Below are 18271 nucleotides of genomic sequence, written 5' to 3' on the forward strand. Positions count from 1 at the left end.
GAAGACCTGATTTCCTCATCTACTAAGCAGATGTCTTTCCCTTATAGGGACAGAGCACTATTTACTGAGCATGTACTGCAGGCCAGGCCCTGTGCTGGCATGGTGCCAGTGAGTCCAGCCACCCTCAAGGCAGGGATTATTACCTTGCCCCTCTCGTACCCTTGGAAGGCCGCTGCTCAGAGAGGCAAATAGATCATATAATGTTTGGGTTTCAGTCCCGGTTCCGGCTGGGCTTGGTGGCTCATGCCTGTAATCCCAGCACTTTGGGAGGCCGTGGCAAGAGAATCACTTGAGCCCAGGAGTTCAAGACCAGCTTGGGCAACAGAGTGGGACCCCGTTTCTACAAAAAATAAAAAAATTAACCAAGTGTGGTGGTGCATGTCTGTAGTCCCATCTACTTGGGAGGCTGAGGTGGTGGGAGGTTTGCTTGAATCCAGGAATTTGAGGCTGCAGTGATTGGTGGTTGTGCCACTGTATTCCAGCCTGGACAACAGAGCAAGACCCTATATCAAAACAAACAAAAATTCCAGATCAGCCAAACAAACCAATCCTGGTTCTGCTGTTGACTGGCAGGGTGGCCTGGAGTGTGTCACTTGGCTTCCTCACCTGGCACCTCCCATCTGTAAATGGGTGCACGGATCCCCCCACACAGTGGCTAAGAGGGTTGACTGCATTGTGGGTGCAAGGATCCCCCACACGGTGGCTAAGAGGGTCGACTGCATTGAGAACCTGGTACTTAGTAGGTGCTCATTGATGAGTCACTGCTTCAGAGTCTTGGCTGAGCCTCACACCACCACCCCTGGGTGCGTTTACCATCCTCTGTCTGGAGTCTCAAAAAATTAATTAAAATAAGATTGAGGAGGAGGATGAGTCTCTGAAATGTCCTTTATAAAGCAGCTCCAGTGGCAGCCATGGTTGCCCGGGCTCTGTGCAGGGCTTGACTGTGGGCCCGCTGGTATTTTTGCTCGACTCCCTTGGCTCCCAGACACTGCTCCGCGGGAAATGATCCGCCCCCATGTTTATTCTGAGCAGCACTGTCTGAGGTGGTGCTCTCAGAGAGAGGTGGCCCAGGGCTTCCAAGGGGGGTGCAGGGAGAGAAGGAGAGGGTGGGTGAACTCCCTCAGCCCTTCTCCTGCAGGGGAGGCAGCATGGGAGGCCTTGTGCTATACCCCATTCTGGCTGGCAGGGAGCTCTGTGACACTGAGGGGCAGGAGGCGAGGGTGTGACATCTGTGAAGTGGAGCAGAGTGACCCTGGGCCTGGTCACAGGGTGCTCGAATGACAGGTTAGATTGCAGGCACTCAAGCCTTTAGCGTGGCCACTGCTGCTGGAATCATGGGGGCATTACCCAGAGAACAGCTTGCTCATCCAGGTTCCTCATGGCAGCAGATGCTGTTTCTTGCAGGGCCTGGCCTAGAAGGAGGGGATGGGTGAGGTAGGGGTCAGCCAGGGAAGGGCCTGTGTGTGACTCTTGAAGTGATAAAATGGGGCTGAAATTCCCACCCTCTGGGTAGCCCAGGCTGTGTGACGGGCAGGTGGGACAGGTCAGCTGGGGTGGCCAGGCTTCTCCAGGGAGGCCTGATTCCTTCATCGTCACCACTGTCATTGCATCACTGTTCTTCCTGGTGTGATCCTCCAGCAGCCTTGTGGGGCAGACTGGGGGAGCATCTTATCCCCACCAAACAGATGGGGAAACTGAGGCTCAGTGAGGTAGATGGCTTGCCCAAGGTGCCAGGGTGAGCAGCGACAGAGCCAGGCTCCCAGAGGTTGAGGTCAGCTGTGGACAGTTGAACTGGAGGAAGGCATTGCTCCTAGGAGCAGCGTCTATCTCAGCTTCTCTCTCTCCTGCACACACCTGTGCAGGCCCTGACTCCTCCTGAGCTGGGCAGGGCTGCCCTGCAGCCTCATCATGTCCTGGAGCTGGAGGCTAACCACCGAGTGGAGAACAAAAAACAGAGGGTTGGGGAGCATGGGCAGCAGGGCAGGGTACGGGGAGCCTCCTTGGTAGGGCTGACCCTAGGCCAGGCTATAGTTACTGGCCCCAGCTCCCAGGGGACTGCATTCAAGGCCTCTGAATCAGTGGCTGGATCAAAGCTGGCTTTATTCTCCCTTCAGGAGCCCCTGACATGTCAAGTCACTGCCAACCCAGGTCTGGGGTGACTCTGGGAAGTGAAGGATGGAGTGGCTTAGTGGCTGACATTCCAGCGCTATAGGGGCACAAGGGAGAGAGACACCAACATGGACAGCAGTCACAGAAGGCTTCCTGGAGGTGATGGCACTGGGGACAGATCCTGAAGGATGACTAGGAGTTCATCAGTGAGACAGAGGGAGAGGGACCAGGAACATAGTTATCCCCCCAAAGGACCCCGAGTCCTCGAGAAGGATGTGTACAAGGGGCAGGGCAGACAGTGCAGGAGGCCAGGAGGGCTGTTCATTCAGGAGGACCTTGGAGCCGGTTTTATCCTTAAGGCAATGGGGAGCCCGAAAAGGCTTACAAGCAAATGACACATCTGTGCTGAACGGGGCCTCACCAGAAAAGCGGAGCAGGTGAAGGCACCTGGGCCATGGAGGTGGGGATTTGGCCAGAGGGAGGAGACCTAGGTTTGAGATCTGACTTCAACACAGCCTGGCCATGACCCTGGGCAGTCAGTTCTCTTTGAGTCTCAGGCTCGCTGTCCGTAAAATGGGGACAATATAGGGCTTGAGGTTGAGAGGAGATAATGCATGGGGTATGCTCAGCACACCCTGCCCATGGGAGGGCCTAATCAATGCTAGCTGCCATTATTATGATGGGGGTGGTGCTGGGCTGGAGGGCTTCCCGGTGGCCAGCTGACTTCTGCACACCCTTATCCACCCCTACAGAAATGGCAGTGGTTGGGCAGCCTGGTGCCACCTGAATCTGCATCAGGCAGGGACTTGCAGGCTCCCACTGCTGCCCCCTACCTCCTGCCTCTAGCTGAACCTGGTGTTTTCAGCCCTTCAGCACCTCCGCCTTCACTGGGTGCTCTTCGCCACCTCTAGCAACCTTTCTGCCATCTGTCTGTCTGTCCGACTGTCTGTCTGCCTGCTCTTTTTGTGTCTCTTTCTGGCCGTATCTATGATTCCCATGGTGTCACTGCTTCATCGTCCTGGTTCTTCTTCACGTCCGTGTCCCTGCTTTCCTCTCTCTATGTCTCCGTCTCTCCACGCCCCACCTTTGCCCCTCACTCCCTTGTCTGTATCTGTCTGTCTGTGTCCATCTCCGCCCCTTCCTCTCTACGTCCCTTCCTCCTCGGGCTCCCACTTGCCGTGTCTATTTTCATCTGTGTGTCTCTGTCCCAGAGAAATGCTTGCAGGAGTGATGGATGGTCCATTAGAAAAAGATTAACAGGTGCGCTGAATGGAGAAACATCTGTTGTGAGGGAGGAGAAGGTGTGGGGTGACCTTTTGGATGGCAGTGGCTCCCCGCATCCCCGGTGGGAATGCGTGTGTGGCGCGTGTGGCCAGAGCCAGCTGGTCATCATCACGGAGTGTCAGCATCTACAGCTTTTATCTCCGCGGACATCGCTTACTGGGCTGGCAAATTGCTGGCTCTGAGCAGCATCTGGACCCTGGCTCAGCCAGGGCCGCTGGGCCTCAGCCCTCCCCACCGAGGGTCCCTCTCAGGGTCCCACTCCTCTTTTGGGACGACTTCTTGAGTCAGATGTAATTACAGATGGAAATGGGCCTTCTCCTTTCATCTGGGCTTGAGAGGAGCTGGCAGTTTTGCTAGCTTTCCCAGGCACCAGGCTGGAAGCTGGTGCTTGGGTTATTTATTTATTTTTTTCATCCTCCTTTTAACCCAAATGGAGTCAGAGTCAGGTCCTTGCAGCTCCCCATTGCTGATGGAGAGGGCTCCTGCTTTCGGTCCTCTGCTCTCCCACCTCCCAACCCGTTGGGCCCTCTGCCTGCACAACCTTCTCTGCTCCCTGGCACCGGCTCTCTCTTAGCTTTTAGGTCTCTGCTGAGATGTCGCTGCCTCCTGACCCCACTAGCACCGCTCCCCTAGCCACCCCCTGCTTTCCTGTCATCAGCACACACCAGCTTGGTTTGTTAACTTGGTTTACTGGGCTTTGCCTCCAGAACATGAGCTTCTCAAAGGCAGGGACAGTGCCCTGACTCCCTCACCACTGTCCACCCTGGTAGCATGAGCCCAGCACATCATGTCATTCAAATCTGTGGCAGCCATGCAGGGATGAATGAATGAATGAAGGAATGCAGCTGCGGTCCCCATGTGGTGTAGTGGGAGAGCAGTTTGGAGTCCAGCTTGGTTCAGTCCCCTGCCTTGCCCTGCCATGTCCTTGCTGGATGGCTCTGAACAAGTCATTCCCCCTCCCAGTTTCCCCAGCCTCAGTCTCTTCATCTGTGAAACGGAGAGGGTAACTTGTGTTGGGCATCAAATCAGGTCTCAACAACGGTGCTTCCCGTCTCTGTGATTTGGGCAGGGATGACCTGGCACCACTGTGAGCACACACCAGACACTGTGGCAGTCCTGGGGAAGCTGTGGCCGGGAGAGAGGGGGCTGGGCCTCCTAGGAGCCTTAGAGGAGAGGTGTGGATGAATTAGTTCATTCACTCGACCCCCTAGTTTTATGGCTAAGGAAACTAAACCCCAGAGTAGTGGGGAGGCGACTCTCCCAGGACCACACAGTCACTTAATGTCCAAACCAAGCCTGGACCCCTCTAACTTCCCCCACTGCCGCCAGCTGTGGCCTCTAGGGTGGCCTGCTTTAAACACGGGTTCTTTGAACAATGCCATTTGCAGGACCTCAGTTAAAAACCAGGAGTAAACAGCTCTGGGAGCAGAGGAAGGCTCTGCAGCTGCTGCGGCAGGGAGCTAGTCTCCCTCTGACCAACCAGCCGCTTTGGGCAGGTCCTCTTACCTCCCTGGGTCTGAATGTCCTCCTCTGAGAGCTGTCGGGTGTGCTGAGAGCCACCACGGGTGCTCTGTGCAGGACTGTGCCTGGCATGTAGCAGGTACATTGTGTCCATCCTCCTTTCATGGGGCACGATGTCCCCAGCCATCCTTGGACCTGAGATGGCCAGTGCTGGGAAGGAGAGAGAGAAGTTCTGCATGAAGGGCAGGAGTCTTGGAGCCAGGCTGCCTGGGTTCAAATCCTGGCCCCACCACTTGTTAGCTCTGTGGCCTCAGGCAAGGGACTGGTGTCCTGTAAACCCGCATCCTTGCCTGCCTGCAGATGGGTTCTTATGAGAGGCTAAGTGAAGTGATGCCTGTAAAATACATAGAACAGTTCCTGGCATGTGGTAAGTGCTCACTAAATAGGTTAGGGTCGTGGGCAAACAGGGAGTTTCTGGCGATGCCTGTCCTGCTTTCCTGTCTTGCTCTGCATCTTAGCCGTGTGACCTCAGACTGGCCTCCAAGCCTCAGTTTCCTCATCTGTAAAATGGGTATCAGAACACTTCCCTCGTGGTGCACTACAAGCCTCATTTCCAAATTTGTGGAAGGTCAGCCCTGTAGGGTCCCCCAACTCTCACCATCTCAGCAGACCTCTCAGGACCCTGAGGTAGCAGAGTTGAGAGGCCCTCAGGGCCTTGTACACGCAGCAGTGGGGAGACCGAGCTATGGTGAGGACACCGACCTGCCAGGCCACACAGCCAGGGTGGGTGTCCAGAGGGGATCCACAGCTGCCCTCTGATCTGACCGGGTCTCCATTCCCCACCCCAATGCCCCACAGCCAGAGGAGCTGACCAACATCCTGGAGATCTGCAACGTAGTCTTCACCAGCATGTTTGCCCTGGAGATGATCCTGAAGCTGGCTGCATTTGGGCTCTTCGACTACCTGCGTAACCCCTACAACATCTTTGATAGCATCATTGTCATCATCAGGTACTCCTCCCCCCTCCCCCCAGGCAGCAGAGTGCTGGGGGGGAGGGGGCGGGATTTAATGCGAAGACCCCAGCCAGTATATAAAGGACATAGGATGGCAGTGGAAACCCGTTGCACTGAAACAATTATCGAAATAGTCAAACATTTGTGATTTAGCAACATATTTATGCAAAGTTAAATAGCACGATCTAGCAGTGGGTCTGTGACTGCTATCATTCCAAGGAAGGGATGGGCATAAATAATATTGGGAAACAGCTGCATCGACTGTCGCGTGACGTGAACACATCAGTTACTTTGATTGCCACAATGCCATAGGTACTGCTAATTCTCTGTGGCTTCCTGTTTACATTCATAACCAAAAGACACACTAAATCTCATAAAGAGGACAGTGACATCCACGGAGCTCCTGGATTCTAGCCAGCGATTTCTTGTGGGGGTGGTGGTCCATGGACTCCAGGTGAAGAGCCCCTGATTAGCTGTGTGGAGCAGCATCCAACATATTTGTCAGATGGATGGATGAACGGAAGCTCTGACTCTCTGTTTTCCCTTCTCCCTCTGTCTTCCTCTCCCCCCGGCCTCCTACTGCTCCCTCCTACCTGCACCCTGGGCCTGCCCTGTGGGGCCACAGCATCTGGGAGATAGTGGGGCAGGCGGACGGTGGGCTGTCGGTGCTGCGGACCTTCCGGCTGCTGCGCGTGCTGAAGCTGGTGCGCTTCATGCCTGCCCTGCGGCGCCAGCTCGTGGTGCTCATGAAGACCATGGATAACGTGGCCACCTTCTGCATGCTGCTCATGCTTTTCATCTTCATCTTCAGGTGAGCCTGCCCTGCTGGGGGCCATACCTCAGGGCCTGCTAGGGCTGTGGGTGGGAACCTGGGGGATGTGGTCCGCTGTGCTTCTCTGGACAAAGCCACCTGGACCTGGGTGTGAATGCTGACACTGTCCCTCAGTCCCCTGTGGCTTTCAGCAAGCATGACCCCCTGAGTCTCAGTGTTCACCTCTGTAAAATGGGACCCATGCTGCCCCACCTCCCCCTGCCCCGCATTTTACTGAGTTGACTGGGAATGAAACAAGGTGGGTGGGCAGTTTGCTGCATGTCAGTCTGATGAGCCTCATCCATCCTTTCCCCAGCATCCTTGGGATGCACATTTTTGGCTGCAAGTTCAGCCTCCGCACGGACACTGGAGACACGGTCCCTGACAGGAAGAACTTCGACTCCCTGCTGTGGGCCATCGTCACCGTGTTCCAGGTGAGTGGCTGCTGTGTGTCCATATGTGCTGGGGAAGCGATGGAACAGTAGTCCTTGGAGGGGCGGGACTGACAGCCCCCATGCCTCCCTGGAGAGCCTAGCCCTGGACTAGGGGTACCCTAGGGCTAACTGTGTCTCCCCAACAGATCCTCACCCAGGAGGACTGGAACGTCGTTCTCTACAACGGCATGGCCTCCACCTCCCCCTGGGCCTCCCTCTACTTTGTCGCCCTCATGACCTTCGGCAACTATGTGCTCTTCAACCTGCTGGTGGCCATCCTGGTGGAGGGCTTCCAGGCGGAGGTGACTGTGGTCTTGGCAGAGGAAGCACCCCCACAGGGCCTGCAAAAGACTGGGCAAGGGAGAGGTGGCCTGGATGGGGGAGGGCTGCAATTCAAACTTCTAGCAGGCAACCTGTTCCCAGAGGAGGGGGTTGCTGATGAGGTGGTCAGCTCTTCATCATAGGAAACATGCAAATGGAAACTGCATCTGCCATCCCTGCTGTCCCCCAGGGATGTAGGACTAGGTTTCTCCATCTCTGAGATTCGAAATCCCCCAAGACTAGGGACTCTGGGCCCTGCCCCCTCCGTTCTCTGAGGCTCTCGGGATACTTGCAGTCAGGCAGATGTAGGGTTGTGGCCTAGGTTCTTGTTAGCATCTCGTTTCCCTTTTCCAACCCTCAGTTTTCCCATCTGTAAGATGGTGGCGGAAACACCCGTAGAAAAATTCAGGAGGGAGCTGGAAAGGGAGGAGCTGGGCTGACCTGCATTTTAACGTGAGGGATGCTCTCCCAGGGTGACGCCAATCGCTCCTACTCGGACGACGACCAGAGCTCATCCAACATGGAGGAGTTTGACAAGCTCCAGGAAGGCCTGGACAGCAGCGGAGGTAAACAGGCCCTCGCTTGTCACCTAGAGGGCCAAGAGCCTTCCCCACAGATCCAGGTGGGCAGAGGGGACAGCGTCTGACTTCCCCTCAAGCCCAGGCTCAGGGACTGCTACTTTTCTATGGTTTGTTGTTTACGTTCATAATTGGAAAAAATGTGAAATCTCAAAAAGAGGTCAGTGACGTCCATGGACTTCTGGGATTCTAGGCACAGGGGTAGCCACAGCCTACCACATCCCTCCACACACCAGGGCCCCTTGGTTACAGCCTCAGGGCCTTAGGTCGAGGCCCAGGTTCTGGTCTTGCCTGGCACTACCAGGCATCCTGGAACAAGCATCCCCCAACCCTAGCCCAGTGTCTTTCTCGGTAACCAGGGCGGACAGTCCCTGCCTTGTTTCCCATTGTGGGCATGGGAGTGAGGTGCCAGGCTGGTCCTGAGCACAGAAGGCAAGGGGTCCACACATACCTAAATAAAGTTGAGAGCCCTACAGGTGGGGCAGAGGGGAGGCACTGTGATGGGGTGCAACCAGGAAGACTTCCTGGTAGAGGAAGCCTCCTCAGAAAAGCTTTCCATTTCTGCTCCTTCCTTGTTTGTTTGTCTCGTGGCTCCCTTGCTCTTGTTCTGTCCTTCTGTCTGCCATCTGTCCCTCCCTCTGTCTCCATCTCACTCCTCCAGATCCCAAACTCTTTCCAATCCCCATGACCCCCAATGGGCACCTGGACCCCAGTCTCCCGCTGGGTGGGCACCTAGGTCCTGCTGGGGCTGCGGGACCTGCCCCCCGACTCTCACTGCAGCCGGACCCTATGCTGGTGGCCCTGGGCTCCCGAAAGAGCAGCGTCATGTCTCTGGGGAGGATGAGCTATGATCAGCGCTCCCTGGTGAGTCCTTGTGGGGAGCTCTGGATGGGCGCTTCCTGCTGGGGTATGTGTGGAGGGGCCCTGAAGAGAGGTACCTGCCAGTCCAGCCTCAGACTCTGGTGCCCAGCCAAAGTCAGGCAGGGGCCATATCTGTTGCATTCCTGGGTGCCCAGTGCCAGAGCGGGACCTGGCAATAAGGAATGAATGAATGCCTAGTGCCAGTGGGGTCTGGTGCAGAAAACTGGGTTTTCATCTCAGCAGCAACGTGTAGGGTAAAAAGAGCTGGGCTTTGGGGTCAGGCAGACTACAGCTTGAATCCAGCTTCTGCCACCTCCAAGCTGTGTGACAATGAGCAAATTACTGCCCTTCTCTGAGCCTCAGTTTCCTTACCTGTAAAATGGGAAGATGGCCCTAACTTGCTGTACCTTCCTCAAGGGAAGTGAGGTGGCAGAAGGGGATATAACCTCTAGGTGGATGTTCCCCCATGTCCCCATGGATGTGGATGGAGTGAGGTGGGACAGGGAGAGGAGTTTTAGGGTTCATTCCATCACCCGCTGGCCAGGTGAGTGGCCCTCTTAGAGCTACAGCGGGGGTGCAGGCTGCCTTCGGGCATCTGGTGCCCCACCCGTGGGTGTGCCTGGGGCGCTGACCCGAGCGGAAACTCCTCCCAGTCCAGCTCCCGGAGCTCCTACTACGGGCCGTGGGGCCGCAGCGGGGCCTGGGCCAGCCGCCGCTCCAGCTGGAACAGCCTCAAGCACAAGCCGCCGTCGGCCGAGCATGAGTCCCTGCTTTCCACGGAGCGCGGCGGCGGCGCCCGGGGCTGCGAGGTTGCCGGGGACGAGGGGCTGCCACGGGCCGCACCCCTGCACGCCCCGCACGCCCACCACGTTCATCACGGGCCCCATCTGGCACACCGCCACCGCCGCCACCGCCGGACACTGTCCCTCGACACTAGAGACTCGGTGGACCTGCCTGAGCTGGTGCCCACTGTGGGCGCCCACCCCCGGGCCACCTGGAGGGCGGCGGGCCCGGCCCCCGGGCATGAGGACTGCAATGGCAGGATGCCCAGCATCGCCAAGGACGTCTTCACCAAGATGGGCGACCGCCGGGATCGCGGGGAGGATGAGGAGGAGATCGACTACGTGAGTGAGGACGGGGCCCAAGGGGACCTGGTGCAGCGGGATAGGAAAGAAGGGGGTGCGGCTGCAGGAGGCGGGGCCCCAGCGGGCGGGCCCACGGGGGGCGTGGTCGGGGCGTGGCCGGAGCGGCTAGGGCTTCAGGTGCGAAGCAGGAGGGGCGGGGCCAGAACTGTCCACCCCTGAGCTGGGCCCGCTCCTGAGAGAGAAGCCCTCCCTGGCTGACCCCGGGGGGCAGAGAGTTCGGAGGTGACCCTGCGACCCCGGTTGGCGGGATGGCCGCATGGGCGGAGACCGGCAGCCTTGCGCATCGCTAACACCCGGCGCTCCATCCTCCTTTGGCCAGACCCTGTGCTTCCGCGTCCGCAAGATGATCGACGTCTATAAGCCCGACTGGTGCGAGGTCCGCGAAGACTGGTCTGTCTACCTCTTCTCTCCCGAGAACAGGTGGGCGGGGCCGGGCCTGGGGTGAGGGTTAGAGTAGGGGTGACGTGGGAGGGACGGATCTCTGACGAGCCAGGCAAGGCCATTGGTGGTGCTCTCCCAGACCACAGCGGACCCTCCTGGCCCAGAGGTGGGGGTCTCCAGGGGAGAGTGTAGCCTCCTGAGGGCTGCTGGGTGAAGATGGATTTGGGGAGAGGGATTGGCTGCAGGAGGTCAGGGAGGAGATAGCCTTGGCTTCCAAGATCCCTGGGGAACAGGGGTCCCTCTGGGGCTAGGCGAGAACTTTAGGCAAGATGGATGTTGGTGGCCAGGCTCTTCTGGGCTCTCCTCTAGTCTAGGCCATCCCTGTGCTGGGCGCCAGGTTGAACCATCCTCAAGTAGCCTGTATGGCTTGCATCTCAGGGGACATCAGAAGGTTTCCTGGAGGATGAGGCCTTTGTGCTGGGCTGTGGAGGCAGGTGGCAATCCAGTAGGCACATCAGGGGCTGTGAAGAGGAGGAGCCTGGTGCGGGGCAGGGAGCAGCCTGAGGGAAGGCCTGGGGCAGAAGCAGAGGGTACCAGGCAACGTGGTATCCTCCTAAGAGGCTCAGGGATCTGGGCTGAGTAAGCCTTGAGTGCCAGGGCAAGGTGGGTGACCTCATGGTGTGGGTGTGTGGTCAGAGGAGGTGGCGCCAGGTGGGTGCCCTGAGCAGGTGTAGAGTCAGCACCTGCCATGTGGCCAAAAGAGAGGATAGGGGTTGCTTCCTTGAGGCCAGCCTGGTCTGCACTTCTGCCTGGGCCCTCTGCCTTCCTTCTGGCCAGGGTGGGAGGCAGCTGATGCTCAGGCGGCCCCCACCCACCCTGCCCAGGTTCCGGGTCCTGTGTCAGACCATTATTGCCCACAAGCTCTTCGACTACGTCGTCCTGGCCTTCATCTTTCTCAACTGCATCACCATCGCCCTGGAGCGGCCTCAAATTGAGGCTGGCAGCACTGTGAGTGGCTGTAGCCTTTGGGCAGGGCAGGGACCAGGCCAAGGGACAGCTTGCCAGGGCTGAGGGGGGCAGGGAGACCTCCCACCATGGGGGAGGCAGGACAGGGAGTTTGCCCATGGGGGAGGTGGAACAGGGAGTTTGCCTTTGGAGCGGGGAAAGCCTCTGTGAACTGAGAAGTGGCAGGCTCTCGTCTATGCACCTTGGCCAAAGCAGATGCTGGCTAGTGACCAGGCAGCTCTGGGAGCCCCTGGGCCCATGGTATCTCCCGATGCTTTCAGGAACGCATCTTTCTCACCGTGTCCAACTACATCTTTACGGCCATCTTCGTGGGCGAGATGACACTGAAGGTAGCTCCCAGCTTCACTCGGGGCCCCTGACCCTGGGTCAGCCCCTGCCTCAGCTTGTCACTCGCCTGCCATCGGCCTCATTCCACTCGTAGCCCCATAGCCCACCCCTCTGGGTACCAGCCCCTGGGCTGGGCTTCCGCAACCCAGAAGGGGTCAGCCTTGTCCCCATTCACAGGAGTCACAACCCCGCCAGACAGACGGGTACAGGGAACACTGAGTGTGATGGAGGCACCTGCTGGAGGTGTGGGGCACAGGGGAAACATCCTGTGTGGGGCGCTTCCCAGGGCTGGCAGTTTTGAATTGGATTTGCCAGAGGCACCGGGAACCTAACGGGGCGGCCTGCTGGGCCCTGCCCCTGCTCCGTCCCCGCCCGTCACCCACCCTCAGAGAGCGGCCTGAACCCTCTCCTTCCCTCCAGACCCGCCACTTGCAGGACCCCGCCCACTCCCACCCCGCCCCAAGCCGACATGGCCTCGCCCAGTCCCCTCGCGCAGAGCCCGGCTGGCCCCGCCCACCTACCCGCTCCTCCCTGGGCGGCCTGACCCCAGCCCCACCCCTGTCCCAGGTGGTCTCGCTGGGCCTGTACTTCGGCGAGCAGGCGTACCTGCGCAGCAGCTGGAACGTGCTGGACGGCTTTCTTGTCTTCGTGTCCATCATCGACATCGTGGTGTCCCTGGCCTCGGCCGGGGGAGCCAAAATCCTGGGAGTCCTCCGAGTCTTGCGGCTCCTCCGCACCCTACGTCCCCTGCGGTGAGGAACGCTCCCTGGCGGATGGGGGAAGGTGTCATACACTGTGCAGAGAAGCCACGGGTTGGTCGAATTGGGCCCTCACTCTGCCCTCCCCTCCTGCCCACTTGGTCCTCCAATAGTGAGTGCCAAGCACCCTGAGCTGTTCCCGGGGGAGGGGACTGCAGACCCTGGAGGTGGGGCATGCTGGAAGAGCAGGGCCGAAGCTGGACCCCAGTATTGCTGCCCACTCTGCGTGTCCGAGTGGCTCATTGCCATCTCTGGGCATCAGTCCCTAGACCAGGGTGTGGTGTGGACCCTGAGGAGCTGGGCACAGTGAGGGGTGAGGGCAGGTGCCCTGCTGCTGCTGTAGATCTGAGGCCTGGGTGCAGCTTGCCTCCTGCTCTGCCAGTGTCTGGGTTGCCTGGCTGTTTTCTCTGCATTCCTGGCGACTGTCCTCATGCCCCAGGATGTTCAGCCCTGGTGAGCCCTGGGGGCTCATGCCCTGAGATGCTCAGCCCTGGTGACTCTGGGCTGAGTAGTGGCTGCCTCCTGGTCAAGGGATTATGTGTGCCTGGCCTCTCCCTGCCCTCAGTGTCATCAGCCGGGCGCCGGGCCTGAAGCTGGTGGTGGAGACACTCATCTCCTCCCTCAAGCCCATCGGCAACATCGTGCTCATCTGCTGTGCCTTCTTCATCATCTTTGGCATCCTAGGAGTTCAGGTGAGGGGTGCCCAGGCTGGGCAGGGACTGGGCTCTGTGACTGGGGAAGAGGAAGTCTCAGCCAGCCAGGGGAGAGACTCCACATTCCAACCTCATGCGCCTTGCCTGCTGTGGGCTCCTCCTCCAGGGAGGGAGACGGGAGACAGACATGGGCCCAGATGACTGAGCACAAGACAGGCTGAGTAAATGCAATCGAGAGGCGAGTTCCTCTCTGACTTGCAACCCTCACTCGTGAGAGCACCAACTTTGCCCCCTTTCCCCAGCTCTTCAAGGGCAAGTTCTACCACTGTCTGGGCGTGGACACCCGTAACATCACCAACCGCTCGGACTGCATGGCCGCCAACTACCGCTGGGTCCATCACAAATACAACTTCGACAACCTGGGCCAGGTGAGCACTGCCCTCCTAGCCCTGATCAGACCCTCCCCTCTCTTGGATGCCAGTGGCTCTGGGAATCACAGACCTGGCTTCAGTCTTGTACTGCCAGGACTGACACTGACTTCTCCTCTCCAAGCCTCAGTTTGCTCTTCTGCAAAATGGGTAAGGGTAGCACTCACCTCTCAGGTGGGACGAGGCTTAGAGAGTCTGTGTGCAGAGTGCCCAGCAAACACCTGCACTTAGTAGGTGCTTTGTGAACATTGGTTCTTGGCTCCCACCCCCAACCCAGGGGCCCCTGACAGGAATTTGAGAATCAAGCAGTCCTGGAGGTGAATCCAGCTCTGCCACTTTCTGTAGGTGTGGCCTCCCTGAGCCTCAGTTTCCTCATCTATGAAATGGGAATGTTATAGCCTGCCAGGCAGGCTGCGGTCCAGATGAAAGGGTATCAAGCCCTTGGCCCGGGGTGGTTCCCTCTCCTGTCACCCACCCACTGCTGTCTGCTCTGTCGACAGGCAGACCCCTGCCTGGTGTCTGCTTTTCCCTTGGTTTCCTCTCCTGGGGGTCTGCCAGGTGTGACCCATCTGGGCAGTGCCCCAGGTGAGAGCCCTTGGCTGGCGGCCTCCCCTTCCCTGCTCTTATTTCTCCAGGGCCTGCCCAGGAGGCCAGGTATGTCTACTTGCAGACATGCCTTGCCCCAGGGCACACAGGAAGGAGCAGGCTCCAGGCCGTCGTCCTCCGCTGGCTGATGGGCAGTCTCCAGCTAGATCCCACTGGAGGGCTTGCCCCCCAGTGGCACCTCAGAGGGGAGCCACAAGGCCTTGGAGGGGCAGTGAGTGCCCAGGGAAAGGGTGTCAGGAACCGTGACAGTCACTACCCCTGCCCTTCTGGGGAAAAGATGTCTTAGAAAGTTGAGGGGGATCTCACCTGGGGCCTTTTGTGCCCATGCTCCTGACCCCCTTTACCTATGGGCCCTGCCCCAGTGCCAGCCCCGCCCCTTTGGAGCATTTCTGGGTCTACCTGGCATCAGGCTCTTCTGGAGTCCCTCATGGGGTGTTCTCAGCACTCGGAGCCACCTGGAGGGTTCCAGCCCGGCCTGCAGCCTCTGACTCCTTAGTGGCCCTTACCAGCTGTGTGCCCTCAGACAAGTGCCAGACCCTCTGTTCCAGTGTCCTCATCTGTCAACGGAGACAGTGATGGCAGGTCCTTGGAATCCAGGAGCCTCTTGTGCCCTTGGCAGGGGGGCTTCCTCTGCCCTCCCTGCTCCTGAGTCTGAACACTTTCTGGACACTTTCGGCACCGTTCCCACCTGGAAAGAGAAGAGGAGGGGTCTGTGATCTGGATGGTGGGAAGGAGGGGCCAGTGTGGGGCCAGAGACTCATTCCAGAACCGCATGTCCTGGCCCACAGTGGCAGGAGCACAGAGCGGGGTGTGACCACCTCTGCCCTGGGGAGAGGGCTTCCTGAGTAGGACATGTGACCTCCGGGCAGTTTCTGGTGAAATGGGACCTTTTGTGAACCTACTAACTACTGGTACAAGGATGGCACAGGAGGCTGTGCTCAAGTTCAGTTCAGAAAACCTTTACTGAGCACCTGCTGTATGCAAGGTTCTGTGCTGGGTGCCGGTGCTGCAGAACCAGATGTGACCTCACTGAAGGGACATGAGGATGCTGATCTGCCATCTCTGTGGGAGCCTTGGGTGGCTGTGTTCTGGGGACCACCTCCTTTTCAAAATTTTACAAACCAGGGAGAGGAATGATTGCCATTTTACCGATGAGGAAATGGGCCCAGAGACATCGAGGAACTTGCCCCAAATCACATAGCCAGTGAGTGGCACGGCCTGGGCTCTGACCCAGGGTTCCTGACTCCTCATGAGCTCCTGTTTTCAGATGCTAGGGCAAGCGTGTCTTACCCCCTGGAGTAAGGATGGCAGGGACCGTCTGGTTGAGCCTCAGTTGGCCCTCCCAGCACACCTGCCAGAAAGGTATTTGTTAGCTCCATTCTGTGGGTGAGGGGACAGGAGTTTGTGAATTTTTTTTTTTTTTTTTTGAGACGGAGTCTCGCTCTGTCACCCAGGCTGGAGTGTAGTGGCCGGATCCTGGCTCACTGCAAGCTCCGCCTCCCGGGTTCACGCCATTCTCCTGCCTCAGCCTCCCGAGTAGCTGGGACTACAGGTGCCACCACCTCGCCCGGCTAGGTTTTTTTTTTTGTATTTTTTAGTAGAGACGGGGTTTCACCATGTTAGCCAGGATGGTCTCGATCTCCTGACCTTGTGATCTGCCTGTCTCGGCCTCCCAAAGTGCTGGGATTACAGGCTTGAGCCACCACGCCCAGCCTTTCGTGAATTTTTTTTGCTCAAGATCACACAGCTGGATGATTTCAGAGCTGAGACCAAAACCCAGGACTGTGGGTCCAGCACTTTTTCTTCTGTAACAGCAACTACAAGAGTATGTTGCAGGCACATAGTAGGTCCTTAGGAAAGGTTTGTTGGATGAGGGCACAGCTCTGTCACATGGAGAAGACCTGTTTGTCCCTCTGTCTCCCAGGGGCAGAAGAATAGAGGGCTGAGGAAGGGTGGCTGCAGCTGGCATCACTCACACTCCTCACTCCTGCATTCCCCCTCCCCATGTCTCCCAGGCTCTGATGTCCCTCTTTGTCCTGGCATCCAAGGATGGTTGGGTGAACATCATGTACAATGGACTGGATGCTGTCGCTGTGGACCAGCAGGTGGGTGTAGCTGGGACCAGGTCAAGCCTTGATGCAGGGAGGGACATGGTATCCTTGGGGCCCAGTGGTTTGAATTTGAAACTGGTGCCAGCGAGACCCACAGCCCCAGTGTCTCCCCACTGTCAGCACAGCCCACCCCTGACATCTTGGCCTGAATCTTCACCATTAGAGCCACTCCTTAAATCATTGTTACATTTGCTTTGGCAAATCCCCCCTGCTCTGTGTGGAGAGGCATCTGAGCTGCTCCTGCCTGAAGGGGCGCAGAGCCTGGTGGGTAGAGAACCAAGTGCAGGCAGAGAAGAGGGGCTGAGCCAGCTGGCAGAGGAACAGAGAGGGTGAGAGTGTGATGTGTTTAGGGAATTGAGAGTTGGGGGCTAGGTGCAGAAAATGAGAGGCAGGAGATGGGGAGAGGAGGCAGGTAGGGCTAGGTGGTCTGCAAGACCCCGAGTGTGCAATGACAAGGGGCAAAAGTTTATTCTGAGGGCAGAGAGAGCCAGTGAGGGGCTAACAGCAAGAGTGGTGTCCCTGCTTGTCAGGTCTGCTTATCAGTGCAGCCTCCTGAGGGCTGCTGAGTGAAGATGGATTTGGGAGGGGGATTGGGTGGAGGAAGTCAGGAAAGAGACTCAGTCTTGGCTTCCGAGACCCCTGGGGAGCAGGGGTCCCTCTGGGTCTAGGTGGAGACTTTAGGCAAGATGTGTGGCTGACCAAGATTGGCTGTGTTCAGACTGAGGGGGTCACTGGGAGAAGAAACAGAAAGATTCTCTAGCTCAAGACAGGGCCCACTCAGTGGTGGAGGCAGGGCTGTGTGCAACTCCCAGGCTGGTAATGGACCCCTGGCTCTTGGCTTCATGGGTCCCACCCAGTAAGACTCTGGAGCTGGATGTGGGGGTGGCGGTATTGGGTGGGAGGAATAAGAATGCTTGGCTGCATCTTCCTCTAATTCCTTGTCTGCTCTGTGTCCTCACCCCCACCAATGCACGCATGCACATGCATACACGGATTCCACCAAGGAATCTGTGCATCCAAGTTTTCCTCTCTGCTGGCCACCTTGTTTTCTGCCTTATTTCTGGATGGGTGAAAAAGTGGATGGATGGAGGTGTCGATGGAGGGGTGGCTGGCTGGCTGGGTGGGAGAATGGGTGGGTGGTGAATAGGTGGGTGGATGGATGGATGGATGGATGAATGGATGGATACATGGGTGAGTGGATGGGTAGGTGAATGGATGGGCGAATGGGTGGGTGAGTGGATGGGTGGATGGATGGATGGGTGGGTCGATGGGTCGATGGGTGGATGGGTGAGTGAGTGGATGAATGGGTGAGTGGATGGGTGGATGGATGGATGGGTGGGTGAATGGATGAATGAATGGGTGGATGGGTAGATGGATGGATGGGTGGATGGATGGGTGGGTGGATGGATGGATGGGTGAGTGAGTGAATGAATGGGTGAGTGGATGGGTGGGTTGGTGGATGGATGGATAGATGGATGGATGAGTGGGTGGATGGATGGGTGGATGCATGGATGGATGGGTGGGTGGATGAATGGGTGGATGGGTGGGTGGGTGGATGGGTGGGTAGATGGATGGATGGGTAGATGGCTGGCTGGCTGGCTGGCTGGTTGCCTGGTGGGTGGATGGATGGGTGGATGCATGGATGGGTGACTGGATGGATGGGTGGGTGGGTGGATGGATGGGTGGATGGATGGATGGGTGTATGGATGGATGGGTAGCTAGATGAATGGCTGGCTGGCTGGTTGGCTGGTGGGTGGATGCATGGATGGGTGAATGGATGGATGGGTGGGTGGATGGGTGGGTGGGTGGATGGATGGGTGGATGGATGGATGGGTGTATGGATGGATGGGTAGATAGATGAATGGCTGGCTGGCTGGGTGAATGGATGGATGGTGGGTGGATGCATGGATGTGTGAATGGATGGATGGGTGGGTGGATGGGTGGATGGGTGGGTGGATGGGTGG

The 18271-nt window shown here is 57.9% G+C and overlaps 1 protein-coding gene across 1 annotated transcript in view; it reads left to right on the plus strand.

Annotated features, from left to right (window-relative positions):
- Positions 1-18271, plus strand: part of CACNA1I (calcium voltage-gated channel subunit alpha1 I) — a 138617-nt gene that overhangs the window by 100190 nt on the left and 20156 nt on the right. The window contains exons 11-24 of the mRNA XM_017859840.1: positions 5713-5864; positions 6493-6678; positions 6995-7112; positions 7259-7414; positions 7906-7999; positions 8673-8875; positions 9526-9996; positions 10337-10437; positions 11283-11406; positions 11685-11753; positions 12319-12503; positions 13075-13201; positions 13465-13590; positions 16212-16301. Of these exons, the coding sequence (XP_017715329.1) occupies positions 5713-5864; positions 6493-6678; positions 6995-7112; positions 7259-7414; positions 7906-7999; positions 8673-8875; positions 9526-9996; positions 10337-10437; positions 11283-11406; positions 11685-11753; positions 12319-12503; positions 13075-13201; positions 13465-13590; positions 16212-16301 (2202 nt within the window). The remainder of the gene's footprint in view (positions 1-5712; positions 5865-6492; positions 6679-6994; positions 7113-7258; positions 7415-7905; positions 8000-8672; positions 8876-9525; positions 9997-10336; positions 10438-11282; positions 11407-11684; positions 11754-12318; positions 12504-13074; positions 13202-13464; positions 13591-16211; positions 16302-18271) is intronic.

The sequence above is a fragment of the Rhinopithecus bieti genome, unplaced genomic scaffold (assembly GCF_001698545.2).
Source record: "Rhinopithecus bieti isolate Rb0 unplaced genomic scaffold, ASM169854v2 scaffold_51734, whole genome shotgun sequence".
Lineage (NCBI taxonomy): Eukaryota > Metazoa > Chordata > Mammalia > Primates > Cercopithecidae > Rhinopithecus > Rhinopithecus bieti.